We start from the raw sequence: 10278 nt of genomic DNA on the forward strand, positions 1-10278 counted from the left end.
AGCAATCCTCCTGCCTTTGCCTCCCAAAGTGCTTGGATTACAGGCATGAGCTACCACACCTGGCTGCAAAATCCCTTCTTGAGTACTTCTTCCTCAACCTCCACATGGAATCAACAAAATATATTGGGTCTGTCTCCAGAATATCAAAAGTATCCACTTCACCATCTCCCTCATGTTAATACATGAATAAGTGCCTCTTACCTGGTCTCTTCACATTCAGCCTTTCCACTTCAAATCCAATCTATTCAATTGCTATGCTACAATTTAAAAATGGAAGTCTTATATGTATCTGTTTAATTTTGTTTTTGTTTTTGTTTTTTTTTTTTTGAGATGTAGTCTTGCTCTTTCACCCAGGCTGGAGGCCAGTGGTACGATCTTGGCTCACTGCAATCTCCGCCTCCCATTCTCCTGTTGGGGTCCGCGTGTTTCCTAAACAAAGGAATGAACACACAAGACAACACAAGACAACACAAACATGGCGGCTGCCTCGAACGACACGCTCCACTTTATTTTATACAGTCGTTTGTGGAATGTCACCAAGTTACAAGACACATTGTTGTTTTTCTGACCTTTCCCCGACTTTCTGGATTTTCAAGATGTTTATACATAAACAAGCCCCCAGGGTCTGCCGTTTGCAGCTGGCTCCTTTGTCCTCCCTGCAAACAGGGAAGGAACACCCTGCTTCGTTTGCAAGAGCAGGACTTACCGGGAACGTCTCGTTTGCGAGCACGTAGTCCTCTACATTCTCCTGCCTCAGCCTCCTGAGTGCTGGGATTACAGGCGTGCGCCACCATGCCTGGCTAATTTTTGTATTTTTAGTAGAGATGGGGTTTCCTCATGTTGGTCAGGCTGGTCTTGAACTCCTGACCTCGTGATCTGCCCGCCTTGGCCTCCCAAAGTGCTGGGATTACAGCCATGAGCCATTGTGCCTGACCAGCTCTTCTGTTTAAAAATTTTCAGTGGCTTCCTGTAATCCTTAGAAAACTGTCTTAAAATTTTTAACATGATTTTCAAGACTCTATCATCTGATCCTTGCCTAGCTTTCCAGTCTCACTTGTACCACACTCCTCTTTCTATGTTATAGCCACACTGGGCATTTTTTAGTTCTGCAAGTGCACTGTGTTTGCTTGCTTCAGAACCTCACACTGCTGCTTGCTCCATGTGGAATGGCTTTCTCCTTCACCTACCTAGAGTTCCCCGACATGTCATTTCCTCATGAAGGCCCTTTCTGATTCCATTAGTCCGTGTTCGGTCCCATCTTCATACACTTCTGTAGCACTCTGAGTTACCCTTCTGTGACATTCATCATCACTAATAATCACTTATTCAATGTCTGTCTTCCTTACTAGACTGTACAGTCACAAAGACAGGGCCTTTTTCTGACTCCCTCACCTCCTTACCAGTGCCAGGCACAATGTCTTGCTCATAATAGATGAGCGATAAACACTTGACAAATGAATATATAACTATGAAGGATTCTTATTTAATTCTAAAATTAGAGATAATTAAAGACATAACTCTATTGGAATAATTTCTAGATTGATCAAATTTCAAGAAGTCCGTTAACATTGATGTTAAAGGTCAACTCTAATTTTTCTATAGGACTGATGTCCTATAGAAGCAACTGTCCCTAATCAGCATTATGTCTCAGTTTATAATAACACTATATATGAAAGGCCTGATTGGGAGAAAAAGTACAAAAATCGAAGCTATTTAATAATAGCTATTTTTAGGGAAAATATCTGTAGGAAAGGTGGTATATTCAGATGTATCACTTCCTTTATCTTGCAAAGATTGTCAGATAGTTGTACTGCTGGAAGATAAATTTAATTGATGTAGAATTTAACATAATAGTATATGCAACTGTAAATAAACCATGCAAGCCTTTAGCTAATAGTTATTACGGACCATGTTTTTTCATGAAAGAATTAAATATGGATCAGTTTTCATTTAATGGCAGCCAACCACAAAGCGCCACATCTTCATTATAGGACATGCTCCCAGAAAATTGGAAAATAAATCACTATCTAGTCTCTTTTGTATTACCATGGAAAGTAGCTGGAAAAAAATCTATTCTCTGCTTTTGTGTTACTTTAAAAAGTAGCTGTGGCAATAGCCTAACGGGTTTTGAAGTTTTGGAATGATCTCTATCCAGTGTCTAGGAAATTGCTGAAGGCCTGCGTGCTACCAATTCCTCCGCTTAGGCACATGGACTACAGGTTATTACAGAAGGTGACTTGCGATGTTTATCCTGTGTTTCTACAAGGTTGGGCTACGTTCAGAAGAAATCAAAGCCTCGGAGATAATCGCTACAAAGCCCATTTAATTCCATGCGAGGACGATTTCTTCCACAGTGGGAGTCTCAACGAGGCCGAGAATAGCATATGCCAGTCGGAATGACACTTCTCTTTCTCCCTCTCCCCTTTACAGAATGTGTAGTGGCCCTCCCTACTGCCCCCTTTAGCCGTGCCTCAGAACCCACAGTTACATGCTCCACAATATGGAGGCGAATAAGCCTAAATGGACTACAATTTCCATCATGCCTCACTGCAGGCGCCGCCGACGTGTCGTAGCGGTTAGTCATCCTTCCCACCGCCTTCCTCCACTTCCTGGACTGCGCGGCCGGAGGCCTAGCGGGCACGCGCACGCACCACCTACTCGCCAACGAGAGAAGGCCCTGGGGCACAAACAGCGACGGGTTGCGTCATGTGACGTGGGGTGTTCTCGCGTGCGCTAGCGCGCGTCACCGGCTGCCGCTGACGGGCCTGCGCGCTTGTGCTGAGCCGGAGGTGGGGGCCGCACCAGCCGAGGTTGCGGGGGCCGCAGAGCCGGACGAAGACGGAGGGCGGAGCCGGTTCCGGGACTGCGGAGACTACACACCGAGCGAGCGGCTGGGCGCGAAGGGAGCGATGCTGTGGTTCCAGGGCGCCATTCCGGCCGCCATCGCGACGGCCAAAAGGAGCGGCGCGGTCTTCGTGGTGTTCGTGGCAGGTGAAGGAGGCAGGGGCTCGAGAGGCGGCCGGGACACCCCTCCGGCCTACCTTCATCCTCTTGTATACCTCAGCCGCCGGCCCGCCCTCCCCGAGACGCGGGCGCCTGTCGGCTCGCACAGCTGCCACTACTACCCCGCGCCCCAGGGAGGGCTGCGACTCCGCCGCCAGATCCCCCACAGGGGCCATGCAGACCCTCAGCGCCCTGTTCCTTCAGGCCCCGGGCGCCCCCAGCCTTTCCTCCGTTCCTCAGAGGCCCGAGCTGCCGGCCCGTGGCTGTCCCCGGTCCGTTTGAGATACAGCGGGCCTTGCCCCACGCTTGCCTCTCCCGGCACCCGGGCCAGAGGCACTGTCTGGCCCTGGTCTTCAAAGCGCCCCGAGCCCCGCCGAAATCTCTCGCCTCCGGGCGAGGGACGCGGCCAGCAGGCCCCAGCCGCCCAGCCCCACTCGTCGCCCCGAACCTCTCCCCTACACAGCCAGACCCTCGCGACCCTCTGCCTGACGCTCCTCTCTGCAAGAACCCTCTTTGGGCTGCTTGTACCTTCGTTTCTTTGCTACTGTTTAGGTGGAGGTAGGAACAGGCCATTAGGCAAGCAGTTGGGTTGTAATTAGTTGCGGACGGTCGGGAAGAAAGCTGTGTCATCGATAAGCAACAAAGAGAAACCACTTGATGTTCACGGTTACTGGTGTTAGTCTGTTCCTGAAACGTAAACTTTTGAGCCGAATAGAGGTTTAATTTTTTTTAGTGACAGTCTTGGTAAGGGATCTAGTGTGAAATAATGTTGCAAGTTAAAAAAAAAAAAATCCATTAGTTTCAAAGAAATAGACGTTCAGTCCTTGGTTTCTTCCGTTTGTTGTCTTCCTAGGCTGAAAGCTACACGACTTTGAGATCCTCTGTTAACTCATTTACTGTATGTTGATCTGGGCTGTTTTTCTCCATATTCTCCTGTTTTATTACTGAAATCTTATAGATTTACAGTAAACTCCCTGCCTCTACGGTTCTGCTCGTTCTCATTACATGGATCAAATCAATGTTTGTGGCTATTGTTAATTTGAGTTGTATTTCTTCAACTATTTTTATTTAATAACGATTTATTCATAATTCACGTCTCTTAATAGCTCTGTAACTTTATGCACTGCAGTGAAGAACGAATTACTGAAACGTGAATGTCATTCAGCATTAAATTTGGAATTTATAATTGTTTTATTACGCTAAATTTTTAGCTCAATGCTGTTTATTAGAAGAGCTTGAGTAGTTTAGATTCTGTTATGCTGTCTGGGGTTTATATTATACTTTACATAAATTCTGTAATCCTGTAAGAAAAAAATGGATTGAAAATGGAAGGAAAAGTAAATGACACTATGCTTATTGTGTACAGTAGTAGGATTTTGACTACAGTAGGTTTAAAACCTACAGTAGTAGGTTTTAAATTGTTTTTCTCCTAGTATCTCAGTTGATCCTTGCAGTAAATAGAACAGTTTAATTATCCCCATTTTATAGATTAGGCTGTTAGGTCAGCAGTCATAAAGTGACTTGCACTAGGGTCACAAAAAGGATTTACATGTTGTCTTAACAGTCAGATTTTTTAGTAGCTTCAAAAAAACTCCGCTTTTTTGTTTCTTAAGGAAAAAACTGAACAATTTTAAATTGGTGATTTAAATTGGTATAGAAATCAGAAATCTAGGATTATGGTAGTCGTGTTTTTGAACAAATGTCCAAACATTTCTAGAAGGCACTCTTGAGGTGAATTAGTTAATTTAAAAAAAGAAATGAGAGATTTTTATTAACAAATACTAATATTTGGAAGCTTTAGTACAAATTATTGGAATAGTTAAATAAAGTTATAGGTCTTGCCTTTCGGGGCTTTGTGTGTATATATAATTTCTTCAATTAACTTTTTAGTGATGATTACATGGTATTCATTATTGTAATGATGATTACGTTGTATTGTAATTCATCATTGTAATGATGATTACATTATATTCTAAATACATGTAATCTTGAATGTTTGCAGGAAGACTGTTAGCAGTCTCACAAAGAAGTCTGCCCCTTGACCTGTTCCAAAATACAGCTAGCTTTTTTAAAGTTTTAGCCTACTTAGTCCCCAAGACTAAGTAGGATTAGTGTCACTCTAGGAATATGTAGATACTGGACTCGTGAAACCAACACACTTACAGATTGCTTAGAGCTTTCTTCATGACTTTGAAGCCAGAACTCGTGATTTTCTTAGGTCTGAGACCTCAGTAATAATATACCAACTTAATGGAAAAATTGAAAGATATCTTTATAGCTGGAAGAAGTGATCTCAAGAGTACACTTCGGTTCACAGAACTATTCAAGTGGGAAATGTTTCAGGCAAGTTGTCTTTAGTTAGTGACATTTTCATGGATGAATTAAAGAATATTGTAGAGTTGATGTTTGGAGACTGGAGAGATTACTACTACTTCAGCCAACAGATTAATATGATTTTCAAAGTATTGTGACTGTGTAAAGTAAGTGAAACAGAACAATTTTCATTTAATACCTGGGAAGGTGGAATAATCTGACAAGAAGACTGAAATAAAGGTATCTGTTCACTGGCTAGTGTTGCTAGGTAGGTAGGCTAAACTTTGTTAATGACAGACGCCATTGACTGCCTTTTTTGGTGAATGTAGACCACAGAAGCCTTTAGGTTTTGAGCAGTTGAGATTTTGTTTTTGTTTTTGTTCTTGTTTTTGTTTTGAGATAGAGTCTCGCTCTGTCGCCCAGGCTGGAGTGCAGTGACACGATCCGAGCTCACTGCAACCTCTGCCTCCTGGGTTCCAGCAATTCTCTGCCTCGGCCTCCCGAGTAGCTGGGATTACAAGCACCCAGCACCACGCCCAGCTAATTTGTATATTTTTAGTAGAGACTTGGTTTCACCATCTTGGCCAGGCCGGTCTTGAACTCCTGACCTCGTGATCCACCCGCCTTGGCCTCCCAGAATGCTAGAATTACAGGCGTGAGCCACCGCTCCCGACGCAGTTGAGATTTTTTTTTTTACGTCGGAAAGACTGTATGAGGGTCTGCAACTCTTTGCTTCTGAGTTCCTGTTGATCTCTTTAAGTGCCTTCACTTAAGATACTGCTGATACAAAGGATACTATGTTTTCTCCTAAAATCTTAGGCCCACCTAACTTCATGGTTGATAATTTGATTAAAAATAGGAAAAGAAAGATACCAGAGTTAGCTGTCAATCATCCCACTCAGTAGTATTAGGAAAGTTGTCGTTGAGCATTGAGTAATTCCATTCGGCTTTCCACCACTAGGCTGAGTCTAGGACAGACACTGCCAGTGGGGTTGAGACTTTTGGGACAGTATAGGCGAAGGAGTGACACACCAGCCTCACAAGAAGCAAGATTTATACTTTCAGCTACTTACATGATATCCCTGTTTAGATCCTCCCAGGATTCTCAAGCCTAAACATGTATGTACTGCCTAAACCTGTGTTTCTCTCCCCGTGTTCTACATCTGAGTGGCACTACCATACATCTTGTTGGATAAACCATAAATGTGAGACAGTCATCTTTGAATCTTAACTCTTCAGTCTTGTCTTGAGCTCGGTTGTTCACAACGTTGCCAGTCACATAGGCCTTTCCCTACACACGTGTTCCTTCTGCATGGTGAACTCTTCTGGCTCTTGGCATGGCTGAACTCTTTCATCCTTTAGATTTTAGCTTAACTGTCACCTCAGAGAGGGCTTCTCTGACCATTATAAAGAGTTCTCTTGTTACTTTCTCTCATAGTTTTCTTTTTCATAGCATTTATTACTGTAATTATGTATAGTGTCTATTTGTTTAAAAATTTTGTATAACATTAGATTTTAAGCTCTGTTGAAGGCAGTGTGTCATTTGGTTTATATTTAGTATACAGTTCAATGCCTAGAACAAAATAAATGTGCAATAAAATAGTGAACATATAAAAGAATGAATGGAAAGAATTTCTCACTCTTCACAGCCTTCTATGAGAAGTGTTTGTAGTAAGAATGTTCCCATACAGTTATTTTTCTTTGGTAGGTGAGTCATTTATTTGGAATCTTACATCTCTCCTCATCCGATGGTTTCTGAAGATGCATTCAGAGTGATCTCACTTGCAAATAGTAACTTCTTGTTATTTTGCATCTTCAGCATCTGGGAGTCTGCTAATGGAGCATTTGATCTGTGGATGCATTCTAGTCCTGTTTACTTTTTTTTTTTAGGTGGAGTGTCGCTCTGCCACCAGGCTGGAGCGCAGTGGTGCAATCTCGGCTCACTACAATCTCCACCTCCCTGGTTCAAGCGATTCTCCTGCCTCAGCCTCCCGAGTAACTGGTACTACAGACATGTGCCACCACGCCCGGCTAATTTTTTGTATTTTTAGTAGAGACGGGGTTTGTCACCGTGTTAGCCAGGATAGTCTCAGTCTCCTGACCTCGTGATCCGCTCGCCTTGGCCTCCCAAAGTTCTGGGATTACAGGCGTGAGCCGCCATGCCTGGCTGGTCTAGATCTCTTAACCTTGTGATCTACCCACCTCGGCCTCCCAAAGTGCTGAGATTGCAGGCATGAGCCACCACGCCTGGCCCCGTTTACTTTTACGTGGCCAAATTTCTCAAACTCCTATTTCTGGTATTCCTGAATCTCATCTCGCAAAATATATTCAAATAAATAGCATTAGAGGCAATTATTATAGGCATGCCATCATACTTACCTATATGAGGCATTTAGCGACTCCACAGAGTACTTACTGAGTACCTACTGTATTGTTTTGTAGGGATTTTAGTCTTGTCAGTAAATAAAATGGAACCAATCCTTGCCTTCATGGAACCTTCATTCTAGTTAGGGGAGATAGATACTAGTAAACATAATTAAAAATGCATAACATATTGGAAGGTGATAAGTAATACCGAAAAACAGAACAGGAGATAAAAGAGCTTTGGGAATGTCTTGAGTGTAATTTTAAAGTGAGTGATTAGGGAAGTTGTACTATTAAAGTGAGTGATTAAGTATCAGCTTTATTGAGCTGATATTTGAGCAAAGTTTTAAGGGAGTTGGAAGTTAACCATGTAGTTATCTGGGAGAAGAACATTCCAGACAGAGGAAACAACTAGTACAAAGACCTTATAGCTGGAGTGTCTTTCATATTTGAGGAATAGAAGGAAAAAAAAGAAAGGAAAAAGGGATGATGTCACAGAAGTAGTTGGAGGCCTGATGTGTGGGTCTTGTAGCCCCCTGTAAGGACTTTGGCTTTTACTCTGAGGAAAATGGGGAGCCATTGTGTGATCTAAGCAGAGAGTTGATACGATCTTTTTTTTTTAGAGAAGGTTGCTGTGTTAAGAATAGACTTAGCAGGAAGACCAATTTGGAGGCTTTTACTAGGCTTCTAGGTGAGATGTGATAGCTTGGATCAGGGTAGCAGTAGTGGAGGTGGTAAGAAATAGTTACATTATTGATGTATTTTGGAGATAGGTCAATTGCAATCAAGGAAAACTAAAGTTTTTGGCCTGAGAACTGAAAGGATGGAGTTACCATAAACGAATAACGGCAGTGAAGAAGGCTAAGGTGCATTAAATTGGCCTGGCCAACATAGTGAAACCCCGTTTCTACTAGAAATACAAAAGATTAGCCGGTCGTGGTGGCGGGCGCCTGTAATTCCAGCTACTCAGGAGGCTGAAGCAGGAGAATCTCTTGAACCCGGGAGGCAGAGATTGCAGTGAGCCAAAATCACGCCATTGCACTGCAGCCTGGGCAACAAGAGTAAAACTCCATCTCAAAAAAAAAAAGATACAGAACATTTTCAGCATTCCAGAAGGTTCCTTCATGCTCTTTCTCAGTTGGTGGTACCTTTCCCCTCTATCAAGGTAGCCACTATACTGAATTCTATCACCATAGATTAGTTATAGTTTCGCCTACCTTTTATAATTAGCATACCTACAATAAAAGGCAAGTCCAAAGTTGCAAACAGAATTGTACCTGCCTCTGTCTACATTGGAAGAATTTTGGAGTATAAATGCTGTAGAGTGGAGATGTTGAACTCAACAGAAAGGTGCCACATAAAGGACAGATAACAAACCTTTTTTTTCCTCTCTGTATGGACAGTCTCACTCTCTCACCCAGGCTGGAGTGCAGTGGCGCGATCTCAGCTCACTGCAGCCTCCACCTTCCGAGTTCAAGTGATTCTCCTGCCTCAGCCTCCCATGTAGCTGGTATTACAGACATGTGCCACCACACCCGGCTAAGTAGAGGTGGGGTTTCACCATGATGGCCAGTCTGGTCTCGAACTCCTGACCTCTGGTGATCTACCCACCTTGGCCTCCCAAAGTGCTGGGATCATAGACGTGAACCACTGCACCCAGCCCGCAACTTTTAATTTTCTAAAATCTCATGTACAAAAGCCCAGATAGGCACTGCACATTTCTGCCTATGACTACTTATTGTTGTACTTTTCACATCATAATTTAGATGACTTCTTTTATGAAATACTTTGTGTCATTTAAATAGTCCAATGTAGTTTGTTTTCATTGCTCTTCATGATGTGAACTATGTATGCAGTCACACTTTTCATTTAGTGGAAAATTCAGTTTTCAAATTTGGCAGAAAGTAGTATAGGTGGGATTATATTTTATTTGAAGTTTTCGTTTTCCAGGGAAAAAGAATTTGCAATCAGCAGATCCCGGCCTGGTGTAAGAATTTTTTAAATATTCTACAGGTGATGATGAACAGTCTACACAGATGGCTGCAAGTTGGGAAGATGATAAAGTTACAGAAGCATCTTCAAACAGTTTTGTTGCTATTAAAATCGATACCAAAAGGTTTGTTTATGTTTTAATATTTTATTAGTTTTAAAATTTGTGAGTATTATCTTTGATTTATAGTGATACTCTTGGACTGTAAGAATGTTGATGTTGGGCTGGGCACGTCTAGCACGTTGGGAGACTGAGGTGGGAGGATTGCTTGAGCCCAGGAGTTAGAGACTAGCCTGGGCAACATAGTGAGACCCTGTCTCTACAAAAAATAGTAATACAATTAGGAGCGTGGTGTGTGCCTGTGGTCCCAGCTACTTGGGAGACTGAGGGGAGGATCGCTTGAGCCCAGGAGTTAAGAGGCTAGCCTGGGCAACATAGTGAGACCCTGTCTCTACAAAAAATAATAATACAATTAGGAATGTGGTGTGTGCCTATGGTCCTAGCTACTTGGGAGGCTGACAGTAGGATCACTTGGTCCCTGAAGATTGGGACTACAGTGAGCTGTGATCATGCCACTGCATTCCAGCCTGGGTGACAGAGTCAAACTC

The 10278-nt window shown here is 43.0% G+C and overlaps 2 protein-coding genes across 2 annotated transcripts in view; one reads left to right on the forward strand and one right to left on the reverse strand.

The window, feature by feature from the left end:
• Positions 1-1819: 1819 nt before the first annotated feature.
• Positions 1820-4084, reverse strand: LOC105508798 (keratin-associated protein 5-4-like). Its single transcript, XM_011937732.1, has one exon. It carries the CDS (start codon positions 3631-3633, stop codon positions 3061-3063), a length of 573 nt encoding a protein of 190 aa, XP_011793122.1. The 5' UTR covers positions 3634-4084; the 3' UTR covers positions 1820-3060.
• Positions 2581-10278, forward strand: part of UBXN4 (UBX domain protein 4) — a 54824-nt gene continuing 47126 nt past the window's right edge. Inside the window, exons 1-2 of the mRNA XM_011937731.1 lie at positions 2581-2991; positions 9694-9796. Of these exons, the coding sequence (XP_011793121.1) occupies positions 2910-2991; positions 9694-9796 (185 nt within the window). The 5' untranslated portion in view covers positions 2581-2909. The remainder of the gene's footprint in view (positions 2992-9693; positions 9797-10278) is intronic.

This window comes from Colobus angolensis, unplaced genomic scaffold (genome assembly GCF_000951035.1).
Source record: "Colobus angolensis palliatus isolate OR3802 unplaced genomic scaffold, Cang.pa_1.0 Scaffold168, whole genome shotgun sequence".
Classification (NCBI taxonomy): domain Eukaryota; kingdom Metazoa; phylum Chordata; class Mammalia; order Primates; family Cercopithecidae; genus Colobus; species Colobus angolensis.